The sequence below is a fragment of the Labrus bergylta genome, chromosome 14 (assembly GCF_963930695.1).
Source record: "Labrus bergylta chromosome 14, fLabBer1.1, whole genome shotgun sequence".
NCBI classification, from domain to species: Eukaryota; Metazoa; Chordata; class Actinopteri; order Labriformes; family Labridae; genus Labrus; species Labrus bergylta.
This window is the reverse complement of record NC_089208.1, coordinates 5,623,344-5,644,365: the sequence shown is the minus strand read 5'-3', so window position 1 is coordinate 5,644,365 and position 21,022 is coordinate 5,623,344. Positions and strand designations below refer to the sequence as shown.

The 21,022-nt window shown below is 40.5% G+C and overlaps 1 protein-coding gene across 1 annotated transcript in view; it reads left to right on the top strand.

The window, feature by feature from the left end:
- ttc3 (tetratricopeptide repeat domain 3) overlaps window positions 1-21,022 on the top strand; it is a 30,771-nt gene extending 9,749 nt beyond the window's left edge. Inside the window, exons 10-46 of the mRNA XM_020640545.3 lie at window positions 214-276; window positions 391-445; window positions 796-952; window positions 2,058-2,085; window positions 2,185-2,275; window positions 3,068-3,122; window positions 5,294-5,354; window positions 5,745-5,832; window positions 6,544-6,696; window positions 6,845-6,925; window positions 7,312-7,421; window positions 7,946-8,072; window positions 8,413-8,535; window positions 8,642-8,743; window positions 8,871-8,963; window positions 9,074-9,138; window positions 10,580-10,716; window positions 12,738-13,064; window positions 13,162-13,437; window positions 13,527-13,570; window positions 14,477-14,527; window positions 14,620-14,696; window positions 14,781-14,936; window positions 15,076-15,733; window positions 15,823-15,891; window positions 16,651-16,800; window positions 16,895-17,034; window positions 17,217-17,285; window positions 17,374-17,470; window positions 18,396-18,499; window positions 18,797-18,881; window positions 19,159-19,260; window positions 19,460-19,656; window positions 19,872-19,986; window positions 20,159-20,293; window positions 20,490-20,582; window positions 20,677-21,022. Coding sequence (XP_020496201.2) covers window positions 214-276; window positions 391-445; window positions 796-952; window positions 2,058-2,085; window positions 2,185-2,275; window positions 3,068-3,122; window positions 5,294-5,354; window positions 5,745-5,832; window positions 6,544-6,696; window positions 6,845-6,925; window positions 7,312-7,421; window positions 7,946-8,072; window positions 8,413-8,535; window positions 8,642-8,743; window positions 8,871-8,963; window positions 9,074-9,138; window positions 10,580-10,716; window positions 12,738-13,064; window positions 13,162-13,437; window positions 13,527-13,570; window positions 14,477-14,527; window positions 14,620-14,696; window positions 14,781-14,936; window positions 15,076-15,733; window positions 15,823-15,891; window positions 16,651-16,800; window positions 16,895-17,034; window positions 17,217-17,285; window positions 17,374-17,470; window positions 18,396-18,499; window positions 18,797-18,881; window positions 19,159-19,260; window positions 19,460-19,656; window positions 19,872-19,986; window positions 20,159-20,293; window positions 20,490-20,582; window positions 20,677-20,781 — 4,639 coding nt within the window. The 3' untranslated portion in view covers window positions 20,782-21,022. The remainder of the gene's footprint in view (window positions 1-213; window positions 277-390; window positions 446-795; window positions 953-2,057; window positions 2,086-2,184; window positions 2,276-3,067; window positions 3,123-5,293; window positions 5,355-5,744; window positions 5,833-6,543; window positions 6,697-6,844; window positions 6,926-7,311; window positions 7,422-7,945; window positions 8,073-8,412; window positions 8,536-8,641; window positions 8,744-8,870; window positions 8,964-9,073; window positions 9,139-10,579; window positions 10,717-12,737; window positions 13,065-13,161; window positions 13,438-13,526; window positions 13,571-14,476; window positions 14,528-14,619; window positions 14,697-14,780; window positions 14,937-15,075; window positions 15,734-15,822; window positions 15,892-16,650; window positions 16,801-16,894; window positions 17,035-17,216; window positions 17,286-17,373; window positions 17,471-18,395; window positions 18,500-18,796; window positions 18,882-19,158; window positions 19,261-19,459; window positions 19,657-19,871; window positions 19,987-20,158; window positions 20,294-20,489; window positions 20,583-20,676) is intronic.

Sequence of the window (21,022 nt, the reverse complement as noted above, 5' to 3'; positions counted from 1 at the left end):
TTATGTTAATCTTTTTAGGACGCTTATGTTTGTCATTCCTTTTTGTTTTGTTGTATGATGCTCTCCCCGGGATGAGGAGTCTTCTCCAAAAATACCACAGATTCACAGACACATTTCATCACAGGGCCGTTGTAATAGATTGTATCGGTGTAACTGAAATAACTTCAACAACGTTAATCTGTTGTAACTGAAAATAATTTCTTCTCCCTCCAGCCCGGAAAATCACATGGTTTATGGAAACAGAGCCCTGTGCTTCATCCGCTGTAAGAACTATCAGTAAGTATCACAGACTCTGGAGCACCTTTCATTTTAAAACACTTAACACTTCCTGATGTTCCTGAGTTTAAGAAATGTTCTGACTCAAACATGATCTTTTTCTTGTTTTTTCAGTAAAGCCATGTGTGACGGGAAACGTGCCATTCTTATCGACCCACTCTGGCCAAAGGTGATTGAGTCTCATTAAAGCAAAACAATGAAACTAAGGGAATGAGTTCAAATGTGTCGGAAGTCTTTAAATTTGAAAAGACTGAAAATCCTAGACATAAAAACAGATTATGGTTTGAACTGATTGTTCAGTGTATGACGCTCCAAAAACAAATTTCCTCCTGAAACCTCGCTGCCTCTAAAGAGTCATGCTGTAACCTGCAGCCTCTACAAAAACACATAAGATTTCCTTAGTTTCAGTCAGTGGATACTTATCCATCTTATCTGTCAGTGTTGTGAATTCTAATGTCTGTGGAGCTGATTACTGTGACGCAGTGTTATCTTACATTTTCTCTCGTGGTTTGTTTGCAGGGTCATTACCGCTTCTGTGAAGCCTTGTCCTTGTTGGGAGAGCGCAAACTGGCAATTGAAGCAAACAAATTAGGCCGGCATTTGTGCGGGAGTGACCAAGAGGGGTACAAAGACCTTGAACAACAATACCAGAAGTTTGTCACTGAAATGGGAGAAGGTATTATAATAATACACTTTCTTTAAAACTGGTTTGAGCTTTGTTTTTGGAAATGGTTAGTTTTGAATTTAATCAGTATTTAAGAACACACTGGATTCACCTCACAGAGTCACATTAGTGTCAGTAAGCAGCCTCATTACTGCCTCTACATACTCTCAGTAAAATAAAACTCAAGAATCAAAAAAGGAAAGAAGAAAGTGTAAGAAAAACAAGAAACATCCGAAGATAAATGGAAAACCTTACATTTAGCACTTTTATTTTTAGCGGTGCTCTCAATTGTCATTGTGATTATTCCCAGTAAAGGCTGAGATTAATCACAAATTAACTTGGAACGTATTTACTTTTTACATATTGTATTGTGCCGCATCGAAATGCAAGGAGATCTACTAGTAGTCTGCTGTGGCTCAAGCCCACATAGATGATTTGGGAGTTTTGGCTGGTACATCATAATTTAAGTGGGGGCCCAGACTGCCGCAGCATCCCCCTTGCTCCGCCCCTGTGGTCCAGGCAAAACAACCTGACGTCTTCCAGCTCTTGGTTAACAACACTTTGCATACAGAGGCGCTCGTCACGCAGCACTAAGGATGCAAACACAGGAACCACTCATAGACCTGCATTCTCACTCTGCACAATTTTACTTGCTGCATTCAACTTGAATCCAAAAGTGTTTTTAGGTTTTGCTGAAAATGGCTGCCTAAGAATGAAAGAGACGATCACATTGCCCCCTTTAAAATTCATAGACTACGTCTCCAAATGCTGTGAATGTCTTGATTGAGAGATTTGACGTACAGATATAGCTAATGCAGGGTGCTGAGCAGACAGATGTTTAATAGAGGGGCCTCTGTGTGTTAATGTTTGTGTGTTTTCATGGTAAAAAGAAGCTTGTGTCTACTGTTCAACGAGACTCAGTTCTTATGTTTCAACGATAAAATCTGTTTAATTTGCACATGAAGTGGGAAAGTCATGTTATTGATTTGTGTTGAGTATAATTAATAAACGATGGCGGCCTCCCTTCTTCAATTGTTCTTGTCTTGAAAATAAGAAAAACTGGTTAAATTGCCATCATCACTCATGACTAAAACTTGTTTATTTTCTTAACTTTCAGTTGAGCGACCTTTAACACAGAATAAACAGTAAGTGTGACTCTCCTGTATTCACATTGTCAAACATGATTTTTTTCTTTTTAAATGCTGAGAAACTTTACAAGTAACCGGTTGTGCTTTTTCCTGCAGACCAGACGGCTCTAAGAAAACAAATGTAGCTGAGTCGAAACCACAGACGTTTACGATGGGAGCAGTTATTAAGATACCTCAACAGACTAAGGTTAGTGTCTCTCCACTCATTTTGCATTTCAGGAGTCCATGACTAAAGCAGCTTTATACCTAAGGGGAGGAGTCGGCCGTCCTGACCATGTAAACACGTCTCTGACAACAACAGTCATGAATCAGAGAGACATTTAAAGAGGATAAACTTTAAGGAGGATTTCTGCTGTATTTATTTGTAAAATGTGGCACATTCTGCCTTTAAATCATAAGTTTTGTTTTGTGTTACCTTCATAATGTGCACGTTAGGGCTGGTTAGAGAAATCGATTGATCAATGCATTGCAATTATTATTTTCCCAATTCCGTATTGATTCATGGAAATCCTGAGAGATCTTTTTTCTTCGTTGTAATAACACCCCTCTCCACTGGGGGCACTGTGGGGGCTGTGAATTCAGGTCAGGCACAATGTTGCACTTTAGATCATACTGTACTTTCATGTTTTATTCTTTATTTATTAAAGAATAATGCAACGATAAAATGCATTTTTGATTCAGTTTGTTTTAAACAAATACAAACACATCATTATTTAACAAACATAAGAAGCTAATATGAGTAGTTATCTGGGTATTTCTCTCATCTTTCTGTAATATTGAACCAATATCGAATCATTATTGAATCGAATCGCGACCAAAAGAATTGGAATAGAATTGTAAGGTTGTGAACAACACCCAGCTCTAGTGCACATTATGTCATTATGCGTCGGCTAACCGGTCTATTATGCTGATCTTGTTTGTTGGTGTGATGTCATTCATCGTTGATCTATTAGTAAATTAACTTGTGTTTTCTCGACAGGCTCCAGAGGTCAAAACCAGCAAGAAACCAGACGTTAAAACCAACAAGCAACCTGGTGAGTTTGTTTGAACATTTCTTCAATTTTTCTGAATGTTTGTACAGTAAGAACCATTGTCTCTTTGTTGTCAGCAGGGTCACACGTTCGATTTTTGACCCATCTGTCAAGGTGGTGGGTAGATTTGGTGGGTTGTTTATAGAAACCAAAAAGGATCAGGTATAACAGGACCACTTCTGTGATAACTGTAAAAATGGATAAGTCTGCTAAAAGTCTAGTTTAGTATTCAGGCGGCTCTTTTCAAATGGATCTTTGAGCTTTTGGGCTGAGAAGAACTATACCGAGTTCAGTGATTTGTTTTTTTAAACATGCAGCCCATTTGTTACAATTGTTACATAGTACTCTTATTTTTTCTTCCAAAGAGTGTCTTTCTCAGTCTTTCTTTTGCTGAGAATTCAAGGCTGAAGGCCAAATCTCTCTGCTCTGCTTTTGATAACATTTCTCTGATTGGGACTAAAACATTTCCACACCAGAAGGAGAAACGATAAAGATATCACACTGTACTCGAGCCCAAGGTTTGAAATAAGAGTGTGAAGTCTATGATATTCAAACCTTTTTTTTATGAAACTATACAATCCACAGTACTTTAAGAATGGTAATCTCAAGTGGTACTGAAGCTCTAGTAAAATCATATAAACATATTTTAACTAAAAGCTATGCGAGTGAAAGAAAGAGAGCACTAACTACATTACACAAACACAACGGCAACATTGGTACCGAACATCGCCCATGTGTTTGTGTAATTTGTGAAATACGATGGTGAGTGTTTTATTTTGAAATTAACCAGACTCTCTCTGCGTTTCCTTGTCTGACTTCTGGTGGTGGTCTTTCTATTCTGTCCAGCTTGATGCATGCTCAGTTGACCTGCAGCGTATTTGAAACGCAGCGTGTAAGTGTAGTGGCCTTGCTACCACACTGATGTAGCGCAGTGCTCGCTGTGAAAACAAGAGCGCTGTCTAGAGTGGCAGCAGACAGCAGTGTAGCGCGGCATGCACTGAGTTTAATTGGCAGTTAGGCTGAGGTGTTTCTTTTTTAATTATTAAATAATGAAATCATTAGACAGACTGTAAATTATCTTCGGATTTATTCAGCGCATGTGTGACATAGTTTGTTTACAGCCTTTGATTAGATTCTGTTAGCGGGCGTTCGCCTACAAATTCCTTTCCTCTTGTGTACTCTTCTGATTGGTTGGAAGGAGGGCTTTACCTTCACTTGAATATGTCGGGCATATCGAATTTCTTAAGCCCCAGCTTCAAGTTTCCTTTTTTTTAAGCTCCTAGCATGAGCCTGACCATCGATCCAAAAATAGATCTGCTACAGAAAGGCTTGTCACACAAATGCAGGTTACAGAGTTACACAGACCTAAAGGAAGAATGACACTCAGATGATGGACAGATTTAAAATAAAACCTTCAGTTACAGAGATAAATGAATACATGAGAATTCAGACTAACACCAGCTTGTCCTGTAGATATCAGAACACTTGGGTCGCTTTGATTGTTATTTCAGGAGAGGCAGTCTCTGCAGCTGGTGTCATATATTCACTGAACGTTTGGTGAAAACAGGAAAAACAAAAATCCTGCTCATGACCAATCAGAAAGATCCCATCCCAATTAGGAGACAGGGCTTATTATGTGGAAAGATCTTATCTTCTGTTGCTCAGTTTTCTCTTCATACGAGGCGGATTGTAGTTTTTTTTTGTGTGTGAAGTGAGTCTGAAAAACCAAAATGTTGACTCATCAGTCAAAATGAGAGAGAAGCTTTTATTTCTATGATTGCATTAGATAAAATATGGATGATGCTTTTTCTCTTATTACCTACTTAGTACCTAAATTATCTAACCGGAGGAAAAAGGTTTTCTCCGGTTAGCTGAAGACAAACCAGAAGAAGAACCCATTTTCACCCTGCCTGGTTTGCCATATATGGTCACGGTGTTGTGACCATGTTGTGGTCACATTGAGTTCCTCGACTCAACAGTATCTAAAACGGGGTCTTCATTGTCTCTGTGCCTCTTTCACGTTGTTTTTCTGAGCACAAGTGAGAATCAACCAGCCAGAATCTCCAACCAACCTCTGGATTAATCAATCGATTAGCTTCATCTTTAAAACCGCTACAATAAAAAGATAATTCCTATGACATTACAAAACTTTATGTCGATTTTTCTCCCTTCAGGTAAAAATGAGAAGACGACACAGGCAGAGAGCGCAGCTAAAGGCTCTAAAGCAGCCAAAAGGTGAGTGGAAGTCCTCACACTAGTGCTCATAAAAATAACATGTCAGCTCGTAAAAATGCTCTTTCGTAGTGTTGAAATAAAGCAGGTTAACAGATGTTTAGGAGCCTTTGATGATTATGCATTTTCTTCACAACAATATAAGTTCATGTGAGATTATTTGTCCAAAAGATGAGAAAATATAACCAGTGAAGTATTTGTATCTTTTGGTTGTTGTTTCATGTGATGAACGATTTTTTACATCCTGCTCTCTGATAATTTGAATTTGTCTCTCTAAGAGGTAAAAACAGCTGGAGCATAAAGGAGCTTTCCCTTTCATTCTTCAGTGTGTTTAGTTTCAAAACTAGAGAAACATCAGGGAGTGTGTGTCTGATTCAGTGTCTGTGTTTTCAGTGAGTTACCTTCAAAGAGTGCACAAGGAGAGTCGGGCACAGCTGCAGCCAAGAAAGCAAAGAACAAACCCTCTCAGGCTCAGAATGAGGTGAGGCCGTGTTTACATGAAATGAAACTGTAACTGAGTCCTGTTTGAAGTTTCATTTCTTTGATTTGATTGATTTGATGTTGAAACTACCTCATCTTATTGGTGAGCTGTGAGGACATGTAAAGCTTTTCCTAGAACAGTGTATTATTAAAAACCTGACGAGTGGAAATGAGCTGATTTTTTTTTTTTTTTTTTTTTTGTTCTGAATATCGTTCTTTAAATTATATCCCTTACCCCCCCAACCTCCCCATCACCCTCTGCACTGACCTGCAGTTTTGCAAACTGATTATAACCAGGTTTTTAATCCCTTTATTGCTGAAGCTGTCAGGAAATAATAATTTAATAAGCTTTGAAATGAGTCGCCTAATATCTTTCATATTTGTTCTGATATTTAATCATTTTTATCTTCCAATGACGATCTCTGAATTTAAAGGTTCCCTCAGTTTGTGTCAGAGACATGCCTCTTCCTAATATACTGTCATTATATATGATGGTTCAAATACAACTAGTTATTAAACAGAACATGTGAAAACTGCCACCAGTAGCATGGCAGGAAGTGTGAGGAAGTGTGTGGTTTCTGCAGCGGATGGATGTGCACTCTTCTGTGGCTAAAAGAGATGCACTTAACATCAGAGTTTAACAAACTGTGAACATAACAGCATCATCGTTTGAAATGTCCGTCTTTAATGTTTGTTTGTTGTTGTCTTTCAGAAACCTGAAGTGGTCAATGTTAAAGCGGCCGTGTGTAAAGAGTTGAAATCGGTGGTGCATGATGCTCACACTGCTCTCACCGACCTCCGCAGCCGCAACGCAGAGCAGGCCTTCAGCCAGGCTCTGGTTACTGTGGAGGCCAACAACCCCAAGGTAATCATGTGACTGATCTCCAATCCTCCTAGTCATCTTCAACCCTCACCACACATACACACACAAACCTAAAGCTTTGTGCTATGCGTTATGAAATGTTCTCTGTGCTGTGAGAGATGAGAGGATAACATTTTCTTTTCTTTATCAGGAACTTGGACTTTCCACCCTCGATGTGCTGTTGTTGCTGTACGGCCGAGCGTCTGCCCTGACAGAGATCGGTCAGCCTGAGGTAACTCAGATTATTTGACTTCTTCTAACTGAAGCAATAATCAGGTTTAAGCTTTTTAATGACCAAACACTCTCCTGTGCATACCCTCACCTTTACCTGTATTTAAGGCATTTGAAATGCAACACAATTTCATCTCTTGATCTAACTCCACAAAATGTTTCCTGTTAGACAAACATTTTATTTCCTAAGAATTAATAATTATAAAACTCTGAAGGAAGCCATGGTTAAGTTTGATGTTTTTCTTTAGACCAAGTTTGATTCAAATCGAGTTGGTTTTATTTTGAAAGGATTTTTTCTGCATTTATATATATATATATTTCAAGACTTGAAAGGATTGTCAGTTTTCCGTGTTACATTCATCATGTTTGGTCCCCTCGTGCAAACAGGAACTTGGAGAAGCACAAAGACTTCTGCAGAAGATCAAATCATATGAGGAAAGGACGTTTCAGTGTCTGGTTTTCTACGCCATCGGGAGGGTGTATCTCAGAGAGAACAGGTACACTTCAAGAGCTAGTAGAGCTAGTTTCATTTATTTGTATTTTGGCTGTCAAACTTTAAAACTTTGAATTAATCACATTTGCATTTTTAATTAAAATAAAGTAAAATTCAAACCTGCTTTTATTTTGAAATAAAGGTAATGACATTTGTTGAATTTACAAAACCTTTTACGGATCATAAACCAAAGTAAAACAGCTCAAAGGCACAGTAACAAAGGTTAAAGTGCGATGTTATTAGGTGGATATTACTTTGGACTCGTCAGCTGAGCTGTCAGAGTTTTTTTTAAAGTGAAATGAGACATTGAAAGATGCAGCAGTGTCCTTCTTTTCCGTCATTGTCACTACAGGGAGACACTGCGGAGGCTTTTCAGCGTAAGTGCCGAAAGAGACAAAATAGCATGTGGCTAATTGTATTAATTTTAGACCTTAAGCGATTAGGTAGTTACTGCTAACTGCCCTAATTGGTACCTTTTTTTTCACCCCGTTTTTAAATCGACATATACTCATCTTCTCTTGGGAACAGGTTTGCAGTTGCTCTGGAGCAGTTTTCAGATTCCCTGCAGATGGTGAAGAATCAAATCACACCTGGAAAACTCACCTGGCCTTTGACCAAAGAGATCGTCAAAGAAACACAGCCCGACTATTTCAAGGTTTGTTGTTGCCTTAAAGAAATGAATTTCAATAAACTTATTGTTCTGACTGTAATCAGCTTTCTAGGAATAATGAACAGAAGAAGGAAACAGCGCATAATTACTCATCTTAAATGAAACATTGAGTTGCATTCCCAACCAAAGCACTAGAACTGTTACTCCCATTTACTCTTTCAAAGCAGCTAAAAGGTTCCTGTTAAGCTTTGCACGGATAAGACAAGTTGTTCCTCTGGTCGAATAATAATGAATAATGGAGTTACTGCACGAAACTAAAACTCAACAATGAGGCACGATAAAATTTTTGGGTCTTAATGCTTGTTCTTTCTTTTCTTTCTTTTAGGATATTCTGGAGAATAATTTAGAGTTGTGCAGATTTCCGCCTGCTCCTGACGCCGTTTGTCGACTCGTCAAATGCCTCGGTCATTCTAAAACAGAAATCTACATTACAGACCCAAATTTTAAGGTAAGAAACCAGCCATGAAAAATCTATTTTTGAAGGGGGTTCAAATATATATATTTATATATAAAAACACTTGAGTATAAGAAAATGTATTTTCCTCTTTTTGTAGGGCTTCATTGAAATAAGCTGCTGTCAGAGCTGCACTATTGAATACCACATCGCCTGTTGGAAGACACTCAAGACATCACCAGTTTTTGAAAAGAGTGAGAAGGTAAATCTAGATGTTTTAACTTAAAGGAGAGGGTCCTTAAAGAAGCACAAAGCTTAAACTCCCAGAATAGATGTTTCTTTCTCCATGTGTACATTTCTTATTTTTGTATTCTTTCTGTTTTTTGCAGGATTTCCTGCTAGAGTCCTGTTTTACTCCAGACTGTGTCGGTAAAATCTGTAATATCAAAATCTATGGTCCAACAGGCCTGCTGAAATGTAAGGTAAGATGAACCTCTCCAGGTGAAGTGAGATTTCAGAGCCACTGTGCTTATTTATCACAGGATTATTGTTTTTACCTCTTTGTTTTACACCATGCCTTTTCTCTCTTCAGTTTGAAGCAGATGTCCCCAGACCTAAGACGCCAAAGAAGCCAAAAGTGAACCAGAAATGTACAAGGTGAGGCTGTGTGAAGGTGGGATGGGTGGAGCTTCAGTCGGTTTGTGGTGGAGATGGAGTGTGTCAAGCTCAGCTGTGGAGAAAAGGCACCCTGTGATCTGCAGATTCAAATGAATTTATCTGCAAAGAAACTGAACAAGGCTTTGTAGAAGCTACTTTTTATACCATTCAAATAACAGAATACGTGATTATTTACACAGTTCAGTCAAACTTCAGATGAGTGAGCTGCACACACAATCGTCTCTGGGCTTGAGACTAGCACACACACTTAGGCAAGGCCGGTGAGAAATCACACTAAGGGAGCAGCCACTACCTCCCTGGTAATCCGTACCGTGCCCAAGCACGCTTCACCCCTAAAGTCCAGTTCATTGAGACTCGACTGCACGTCCTTTTAAAAAAAATATATATATATTTTCCTTGAGTCCACCTGTTTGTAAACTCTGCATGTTTCATAATAACATAAGACATGTATGTGTTTTATTACGACATAATGTACAAGAGGTAATCATGCTTATAGGCACGGTAAGTCCTGGTGCAGTGTGACCGTGCTGGCCAGCTGGGGAATGGTGCAGCGGGGGGCCAATCGTGCTTGAGTACGGCACGGTACAGATTGCCAGAGCCTGATTTTAACTGTGTGACCTCCAGTTGAAAAGATAAACAGGCTTATTACAGGAAGTGGAACATTTACTGATAGCAGAAGTTCAGATACTGGAAGATGCCTCACATATGCTGAAATCTTAATTCTCGAGACGCGTGGGAAAAGAGATGTTGAAGCAGGGTTATGCTGAGGAGCTTTCTGCTTTAAAGGGCAATTCACCGTGAAACACTTTAATCTCATCCTGCAATGGACCAAAACAGAGTATTGCCCACTGGAAACATGTGCACAGCAGCTACTGTTTCTTCAGGTCATGGCTCTGTTCTCACTGTGCATTTGTGAGCAGAATCAAAATTTCAAACATGCCAGAAAATCTTCTGACCGGTAGGGAGCAGCTGACCATGTCTTGATGCATCTCTCTATACTGCAAGACTAACTACGTGCAATCGGGCTGAAATTTCAGAATTAGTCATGTGACTCAAAAATTGTGTGTAAATCGTGCGTACAATCTGCTTTAGGCACCTATAGGCTCTCCGAACCATGTCATTGGTTAAACTTCCTATAGCTCTGGAGATGATGTTGAAGTTGAGGGAAAATAAACTCCACAGGTTTTTGGGAAATAGATAAAAAATAGATAAAAAAAAAAAAAAAAGGAAAAGTAACACTGTTTAAATATGATTCAAAATCTAAAATCATACTTGTATTTAGTTCAATGACACTATTATCAAATGACTGATTGTTCTGTGAGGCACGGCATCAATGAGACGTTATACTGGATCACATGCTCATTGAAACATACTCACTCTTATTAACTGCTTCTCTTGTTTTTTTATGTTTGATTCAAAGTCTGAAGAAGCTCAAATCTAAAGAGCAGCATCGACAGAAGAGGAGGCAGTTCAAGCAGTCTTTCCAAAATAATCAGGTGATCAACGAAGAGAGTCCGCAGAAGAAAGAAGACTCAACGTCTCAGAGTCAACAGAAAGGTAAAACCTCAATCGCACTGAACTGTCTCTCTGACAGCGCTCGTCCTCGAGAGGTCGGCTTTTTAATTTCACAGTAAGAAGGACCTTCAGAGTGTAATCTGTCATTTCTGTGCTAGTAATAGATCATAATGACATTTCTACATGCTGCAGGATCTAGAGATTTGATGCTTCTTCCTTGATCTAAAAGTGAATTTACAGCAGACAAAGCTCCTTCAGTAACCAATGTTTGGGCTAATATTGTTAAAATTCTGGTACAATAGGAGTGCCTGTAGCCTAGTGGTTGGTGCGCACTAGGGGTGCAGGAATGCAAAATTTTCTCTAATCGATTACTCTTCCCATTGTTAAAGTGAGTACTCGAGTAATCCTTTTGTAGTTCTTTATTTTTTTTCTGTGATTCTTTTCCCCCACGGGAGGCCCCGCCCCCAAGTATGACACGATGCCGACTGTATCTATTGATTAATTTGAATATTCGGGATTTTAATAATTGTAAGTAATAGGCCTTTGTATTAACGTTCAAATGTGAAATGTCTTACTTCAGCAGACAGCAAACCTCAAATAAAAATTCACACAGATGTGTTATGACCGTTTTAACACTTTATTATATTAGAGCAGTGAGTGTGGTGAGCGGACGTGCAGACATCAATGCACACTCATCGCACGTTGAAGCTGTTTTAACAGCAGCATTCTGTTAACAAAGACTACAGTCTGCAGTGTAGAGCACACTTTACTCTGGTAAATTAAGTTACAATAGAACAGGTGAACGATTTAAGCGTCTGTCTGTTTCATCTTTCTCCTCTGTGCATAATGACACACTCGCTCAATCTCGCTCGTCCGTCCGCTATTTCTCCCTATATGTTTGTTCCGTTTTGTAGTTATTAAAAGATTTTGAAATAATCATCTAAAATTCCAAAATTAAGGAAAACATCTAGTTATGCTGCTCTGTCCTGGACGATCAAACGTCATTGGTTTGGCGAGGTAAAGCGGTAATCGCAAAGTGAAAGTCCTTCTTTTTCTGTGGACTAAAAAGACAATTTGAACTGTACTTTTGTAGATCATATTGCATATTTCATTTGTTTGGGACTTTTTGTTTATTGTGAATTCATAAAGGGGTACATTTTATTTTTGTTAGGGTAGCAGCGTACGGATCAATAACGGACGTGTTTTAGCACAGAGCCTTTATCAGCGCTTGGTTTGTCATCTATTTTCTTTTTGCGCTCGTGCACCTGAAGTTTTATTTCTGTTCGAGTGTGCTCCTTTTTTTCTGTTTTGAATTAGGCCTATCCTAGAACCCACAATGCAACAAGAAACATTTACAAAAATGTGGACTACAAAACGATTATCGATTACATTTTTTTTGTAACCGATTATTATTTAATGAACTCGGGTACCCAAGTACTTGTTTGCACCCCTAGTGCGCACGCCTCATGTGCGGAGGCTGACGTCCTCCAAGCAGGCGACCTGGGTTCAAATCTGACCTGTGGCTCCTTTCCTGCATGTCTGTCCTCACTCTCTTTCTCCCTAGTATCCACTGTCCTATCTCTAAATAAAGCCCAAAAATAAACCTTAAAAGGACAGGGACATGTATGTTGTCCTCTTGGAGTCACTTCGCTTCATAAAGATTGGGAGGTGTATCGGTACAGTCTGAGATATACCATGAGTGCTGCTCTGTAGTGTCAGGTCTTTTCAGGTTTAGCACACACACACACACACACACACACACACACACACACACACACACACACACACACACACACACACACACACACACACACACACACACTCAGTCAGTCCTGTTGTCACTTGATCTGCTCTTGTATTGATGTATTTAATGTTTTATGTTGTTGTCTGAGTCTATAAACCTTTATAATATATGATTCTCATTTTGGATGCAAATCAAATTTTCCCTCGAGGACTAAAAAATGAAAGTTGAGTTACTACTGTAAGATTTAAGTCACAGTACTTTTATAGGACAAACATCTGGCAGATGATAGATGGTTCTGACTCTTGTTTCCTGTTCTCAGCCTGGCTGCTGTACAGGGATCGAGTTCTTCTGCAGATCAGCCAGAACATGGAGCTGCTGAGGGAGGAGAAAGGTCTCCACGTGTCGACCCTGACCGGCACTCTGAAGCCGTGGCTGGAGCTGGACTTGTCGAAGGGAAACCAGATCGCACAGCGGATACTGAACTTGCAGCAGGAGGAGCAACCTGACCTGACTCTGGGTCACACGGTTGAGCTTCTGCTGGAGAGAAAGAATCGGGTTTGGGCGCGAGTCTTTGTTGAAGTGCTGAGCAGCTGTGAAGACCTGAATCCTAAACTCAACAACTGGGCGTGCCATCTAAATGATGCAGGTCAGCATTTTTTAGGTTTTCCTTAAATGTGTGTCATATGACTTTCACTGCACCTACAGAACTCGTGTCACAAATGTTGACTGTTGTCTTTCTTCAGGTCTGAATGCTGCCAAATCCTTCATCGAACGCTACGCAGGACACCTGGAGCAACTGGACTTGGCTTTTTTGCTCAACTTTAGTCCGTTGCAGGAGGTGATTATAGAGAAGTTCGGCACTAGGCCGGAACCTTTTTCAAGCATTGGCTTGACAGTGACTGAGTACCTAAAACAAGCTCCGCCTCATGACATGAGACTGTTTATCTGGACTCTGGAGGAGCATAGAGACGACTATGTCTCTTGCCACTCTATGCTGGATGAATATTTTGATATGATGGGTACGTATGTGACACTGTTAAGCATTTTCATTTTAAGTTCTGTTCACTTGTTGCTGCTCAGAGTTGATTTCAGCGTCTTTGTTTTTCAGAAGGACATTGTTCAGTCTTAAAAAAGTCTGATGAAAATGAAAATGTAAGTCTTCAGAAAACCTGACTGTTGTTTCCTTGCTTTGATGAAATCGAGGTTCAAATGCAAATGAAAGCCTCAGAACGTATTCAACATTTTGGGAAGTGTGCCTCCATACAGCAAGACGGATTAGAAAATAGATACTAGTGTCTGGGTTATATAGTGAAGAGGAAGATAATCATTGTGTATTTTAGTTACTGAAGCAATTCCATGGTGGAAATTTAAAACATGAAGTAGTCAGTGTTTTGAATTTTGACAAATATCTTAACCCCATACCTGTTTTCTTCATTAACTCCCCCCCATCTCACCCTACCTCTACCCAACCCATTGACCTCTTACTGCACATGAGAATGAAGCATGAGTGACAGAGTAAATAACAGTAATCAGTTAAATACATTAAAACTGAAAATGAGTAAATAACCGCTGAAATTAATTACTGCACTCACTGCACCTCATGTTCAAACGGAAACAATGGTAACTGTACTGGTACTTAAACCGCTGTCTACTGTGTGCAGCTCTGCTCTGTTTAGTGCAGGAGTGTAAAATAATTTCTCTCAGATGAAGTCTATCACTTTAGTAGTCCGACTGTTAACAACGAAAAATGAAGTCTTGGCCTGAAGTCCATCCAGAGGCCCAGAGAGGTCGGCCATGTGTCCCAGAGGGTTACGATAGTGAGGGGTTTCTGCGATGGATAGGAAGCTACCTTCATCTGGCCCGTAACATACTGCAGCTTAGTGATGGTCTTCTTAGATTAGAGAGCTGAATTGCCTTCACTACCACCACAACTTGCAAACAAGCACATTTCCCAAAATGTTGAGTTGTTCCTTTAATGTGCTTTAAACCTTGTAACTCTGTATAAAGCCCTCCGATGCCCTTGAAGTTGGTTTTAACCTCTCCGTCATGTTTTTTCAGAATTCTCCTTTGAAGAGTCGACGTCGAAAAAAAAAGCACAGAGAGCCAATGGTAAGAAGAAGTCGTTTTATGTTCCACAAATGTTTTATTGCGAGAAAACTGGACATGAAGCATCACTCTGACTCTCATCTCTCTCCTCTCAGGGTGTTTTTGTTTTCCCTACAAGAAGTCTAACGCCAAGAGATGAGTTTGATCAAGACTATTTTGAAGATGACTCTTTGTAAGTTGCATTGTCCACATGAAAACAGTGTTTGTTTGTTTGTGTCTATGAGGGTTTATAAGACAGAGATTGTGTATCCAACAGATCATTTCTTCACCCTGCTGATCCCTTCAGTGTGCCCAGTCATCTTCGGGAGCAGGTGGCAGATTTTGAGGAGCAGTACAACAGCACTCGACACGGAAGTCACTATAAAAATATTTTGGACAACAACCCAGACCCGACTAAAGAGAGTTTGTATGAGTAAGTCAGAGCTTCAGATTGTGGAGAAATGTGATTCCCTCTTAGTCGGATATATCAGATTAGTCATGTGGCTGTAAATGAGGGATAAGTGTGATCCTTTTTTTTTTCTTTTTAATTGGATGTCTCCTTCCTGCTGCAGCTACTTTGCTCAGATCTTGGAGGAGCACGGCCCGCTGGAAGCTGAGGACCGTTTGTTGGTGGGTGAACTGGACAATTTCCCTCCTGTGGCTCAGGAGAAGATCCAAGAAGCTGGCGGCTTCAAGTCGTTCCTCTTGGAGTCCCTTCGCTTCATACAGATGGGGAGGTGTATCGGCCTGACTAAGCACGCTGTCTCCCTGCAGGAGGTCGGACACAGAGCCAGCCTGGACGACCTGGATGACCTGAATAACCTGGATGAGCTAGACGAATTAATGGATCCTCAGACAAGAAATCCATATTTTGATTCAAACACTGGTCATGAAGCTGCTTTTACGGGGTATCCAGATGGTATTTCATCCTCACAGACTCAAGTGTATCCCATCCTCCCAAATCCATATGGACTGTTTGTTTTTGGCCACCAGCCTCTTCCACTTGTACCGTCAGTTGGTGGTGTAACAGTGGGTTATGATTGCCTTTCTCAGTGGAGTAATGGTGACAGTCAACAGCAGGCTCCTTATTTTGTTCCTAACGGCAATGAAGAGCCGGAGCTATATTGCAGTGACGGTGAAGGTGGACTCACAGAAACGGATTCATCTTCAGGTGGAGTCACTTCAGTGTCGAGTGAGGAAAGCCTTCTGAAGAAACATGTCGCAGTTCAGGTGAATACGCAGGTTTTAAAACTTAAGATATTTGCATGAGAAATGACGTGCGAGTTTGCATTGTCCTTATCCATTTGTTCCTCTTTCAGACGAGTCAGGAGTCCATGAGGAGTGTAGCAGTAAATACAGAGCTTCATGAGCGTTTCGAGAGCTGTCAGGTGAGTTTCTTGCAGGTTCCAGTTTTATCTGAAAGTGAGAGAGTGTGACACATACTGGGTCATGTACAAGAGGTAACCGTGCTCAGGCCCGGTTAGTCCTGGAGCAGTGTGAGTGCAGGCCAGCGGGGGAATGAGGAGGCGGGACAAGTGCGGTATGGGACAACTTTCACCCGAGTGCGCCTCAAGATGCAATTCTAAAATATCAGAGTAGAAATGTACCTGGATAAGGTGTGTGTTGAGACACATTTTGACACTTTGTTAAAGTATCACAAAGAAGTTTTGAAACCTGTCTAGGTTTTAAGAGTGTTTCCCTTTTATTCTCGTATTATGTTTTCTGTCTGTTCATTTTTAAATTTCAGAAAGGTAAAAAAAAAAAAAAAAAAAGCCAAAACCTCCGAAAATGTAGATTGTGATGTTGTTTAAAAATCATTATTTACATTATAAATATAATTTTAACAGCTCAAGGATGTTTTAGCAACAACCTTTTTGTGTACTTTTTTGCACTGATGCCAGTTTAAAGAAAAGTTCTGTTTTGAATAAAGGGATGGAAATAAAAACCTTTCTTTTATTGGATAAATCAAAAAAATAATCAACCGGTTAATTGATAATTCAAATAATCATTACCATAGTTGCAGCTCTAACATTTTACATCATTGTCTAAAATGGACCGGCTTCTCTTTCCTTGCTGCTCTGGAGGTTTAAGTCATCTTTAATCAGTTTTGTTGATGGTGATGATGATGGTTTTATTTACTGCTCCAGGGTGACCTCAACAAAAAACAAAAGCGAAACAAAATGTTGGAGCTGCAGATCAAGAAAATCTCCAACAGCCGTGACAAAGTGGAACTGAGGCACAAAGAAGACCTCGCTGTCCTGGAGGAAGACATTCAGAAGGTCACTGTAAACATACAGGTAGGTCCTAAACCATTAACAGTGTGAGTGGATTTCAAGTTCATCAGCTGAATCTGACTAAATCCTCTGTTGTTGTTTGTTTTCACTCATTAAGGTGACGAACACAGAGCTGGCACTGTTCCAGCAGAAACTTGAAGAGGAGGTGAAGAAAGACCAGAACGAGAAGAAAGCCAACCAGGAGGCGCTGAAGTCCCTCAAAGTGGAGATAGAAAACCTGGTGGAGGAGCAGAGGGGGTATGGTCACCTTTTTCATCTGTTTATTGAAACATCAGAACGTTATGGGAAGATTTATTGTAGAAGGTTCTCCCTGCTGTTTGTATGAATGAGAGTTTCACCTGTAATAAAATAAAAACAGTCCGTTATGTGATCCCTGACTGTTTTGTTTATTCATCTCTTCTTTTTTTCTCCGTCTGAAGTCTTACCCGAAATATCCGAGGGAGCAAAGGCAGCTTTGACGCACAGTTGAAGGATTTCTTGGAGCTGAAGTAAGTTTTGGTTTCAGGATGAAGGTAGATGCATAAACTGAACGCACCCCTCCCCTTATTCCTCACTTCTTTCCTTTTGTTCCTTCAGCAACCAGTCAGCAGCTGAGAAGATGAGTCTGGAGGATGAGATCAAACGCTGCAAGGCCTCATTAACCTTGGCTAGCAGGAGGTCTAAAAATGCTCAGGTTGGTCATAATTCTTACTTATTTACTGTACTGAGATCTCGTCTGAAATGTGGGGAAAGCAACCTACTGTGTGATTTATTTATTTATTTATTTAAACTTTGCAAACCAAGAAAAGTCCATCATATTTGTTACGTATGGTTTTTAAGAACCCTTTTCACTAAAACTGGTCACAAAATCTGCTTGATGAATCCTTAAAATCCCTTCTTAAAAAAAACTTATAACATAATTATTTCTGTATTTTTGTAATTTGTCACTCACAAGGGTGGTTTAGGAAATGACTCCAGCTTATTGGCAGTTTCTTTCGGACTGTTTTAATTATGATCAGCATTTACTCTGCCAGTACCAGCTGGCGGTTACTTCACGACTTTATCCCTCGCTGTATTCTGCAGATGGTAAGCTGCCAGTATTACACAACTCTGGGACAAAGTTAGCGTGGTATCTTCAGCGACATCGAGGAGACGGCCTTCTTCGTTGCAGGGATACATTTTTGAATACTTTGAACAAATAGTTAAACAATGAGGACTGAGGTCTGCAGAGTCCAGAACTGAATCACACACACCCTCATGACCTTGAATGCATTTTCATATCATCTTAGGAACGCTCTTCTCCAACCAAATCCCGACTTTCTGTTTCAACATGAACATGATATCTTTCACTTGCATTGATTATCCAGTTGTTCAGTTTTCCCCTCCTCTGATAACCTGATCACAACTTTACATATAGTCTACCATTTAAGTCCAGCCCTTGTAGCTTTGAGCCATCGATGTAGAAGAGGTGGTGATGTTAATTTTTTTTTATGAGTTTGCTGTATTCTCAGTCAGAAATTCTGAATATCACATGGACTAAAGGTTACAATAGTTTTGATTATAAAGGCTTGTTTTTTTTCAAGCTTGTGAGGTTAACTGAACTTGTTTTGCATCTCCAGTTGTCTGTGGTGGAGAGCAGTCAGGATCAGAGTCTGTACAGCCTCCAGAGAGAGCTGGCGGACAACAAGGCTTTTCTGACCAAACTGGACGAGGCCGTACACAGGTAAGAAGACGCAACTTAAATCAGTCTGCTTTTAGATAGACCACCTTCAGATTCAGGTTTAATGGGGGGCGTCGGTGGAATAGTGGTTGGTGAGCCCAGTGTTCAGGGGCCATGGTCCTCCAGGCGGGCGGCCCATGTTAGGGTCCGACCTGTAGCTCCTTTCCTGCATGTCACTTCCCACTCTCTCTCTGCTGGATTTCTGGCTCTTATCTAATGTCCTACCTCTCAGTGAGGGCAGAAAAAGCCTAAAATAGACCTTAAAAAAACGATGGTTTCATACGTTTTTCTTTTATCCAGATACCCAAACCAAGACCTGGAAGTAATCAGGAACACACGCAGAGCCAACGTGCAAGATATCGAAAAGAAAATCTCCACCCTTGAGGTAAAAGAACTATTACAGAATGACAGAAGCACATGTAGATCATCTCTAACTGAGAGGCTCCTGTTAATGCTGTTAAATATATGATGCTTATTGAATCAACAATAAAATCAAAGAACTCAGTCTTGATGAGTGTTCATCATGATGAGTAGATCACAAGTCTCTCATTTAGACTGATCTATTGAGCTGGTGTCAGTCAGAGCTGAAATGATGAGCTCGTCGAGAGATGTGTGACGACTCGACTCAGGAGAGTAAAGACGCTGCTCTGTGTGTTCCTCAGACTCAGTTCAAGGAGCAGATGGATCAGGTGAAGAACGGCAGAAAAGTCCACGAGCTTCTTCCAGTCAACGTCAGCAAGCAGAATGGACCTCCAGCTGCACCAGTAAGACCAGTCGTACCGGTTCAGCACGCATGTTGCAATTATTCAATCTCCTCAGACTTCTAAATATGCTGCGTTTTCCTTATTGGTCATTTAAAATATAAAACTAAAAGATAATATTTTCACCTTTGCAGAACAAATGTATCTCCATAATCAGAATATCACACAAATTATAAATACTTGTTTTCTGTTATTTTTGCAGACGCCTGGTGCAGCCGGCCTGCCCTCAGCCCAGGCCTCCAGCAGCTCTCCTCCTCTCGGCCAACAGGCTGAGGCTTCAGCTGCTCCGCCAAAGGCGCAGAACAAACCTCCAACCAGGACGATGGGGCCTCCACACAGCAACACTGTGTTTAATAAAGCCATAGAGCACCTGGCCAGCATGTTCCCTGACTACACAAGGTAACCACTGGTCTTCACATTAGTTTTAATGTCTGCACATATCTGATTTGTGCTCTGTAGTTTGATTGTTGTGTTATTCTTTGTGTTGGCTTTCCTGTACACATAGACATCTTTGTGGCCTCTCATGTTTGTTCTCACTTAAAGGGTTATCTGGGAGTTTTTCTTTTCTGTCAGACACAAATAATGATCTCGTCAAACTGTTTCTGTGTTTTCAGGTCAGAGTTGATGAAGTTTTTTCAGGAGTTACGATCATCCAACGGAGGAACCCTGAGCAGCATGGCCTTACAGGATATGGTCGGTGGAGTGAGCCAGCTCATCCTGGACCATCAAGTAGGTCCCTCATAGTTGATAATAAAAACAATATTTAATGTTGAGATCATTTTTTACCTGGTTTGACTCAGACCACCGTCTACTGTTCTAATTTGGAGTGATCCAATAAACTTGACTCGCCTTGACTGTCATCTATAAATGTGTAACATTATTCGTTTTTGTTTCCTCTCAGGAGCAGCTTCATTCAGCTCCCATATCGAGCCACACAGGACGAAGGACTCCGGCTCAGTCTGTCACCCCTCCTCTGACATATTCAGTCCCAGTCTGGCAGACAACTGGACCCCCGAGAAGCGCACAGTCCAGCGCTGTAAGTCAAAAGAATCCCCCCATAGTCTGAACTGCACTGACATTAGAGCAAGAGTTTGACCTGAAGCAAGACAAATTTAAAACCTATTGTGTGCTGACATTTGCTAAATTAACACAGGTTAGAATAAAACATTCAAAATGGAAACAAGTCTGTGGTCTGCCACTCCTCCAGTTTAAATTGTGTTTTTTGATTGCAGCTGAATGTTGAGGATCCTTGTATCATCTGCCATGATGACATGAGTCCTGACGACATCTGTGTGCTGGAGTGCAGACACAGCTTCCATAATGAGGTGAGTGAAGAAACTGTGTCTACAGAACCTTGAAGAACTTCTTTCTGGCTCTCTGGATTAATGTGCGGTTTGTTTGTCGTCTGTTTGTGTTCAGTGTATCCGGTCGTGGCTGAAGGAGCAGAGCACCTGTCCCACCTGCAGAGACCACGCTCTGCTGCCGGAGGAATTCCCTGCGCTGACCGGCCGGAGACGTCCATAATGATAAACCCCTCCCCCCTTCTTTTCTTGCATGCATGTTTTTATCATTATTATCTTAACCACTTGTTTGATTAAAACCCTCCCCTCATACCCAGCTTTCATTCTGCCTGCTTTTAGCGTGTTTTATTGTTGTAAGCACAAGTTTGATTAAAATCTTAAAAGTCATTTGTATCCTTAAAATGTTCCAAAGTGAAGAAAGACATCCATTTTTACTTTGAATAAACAAAAGGACTTGTGTTTGA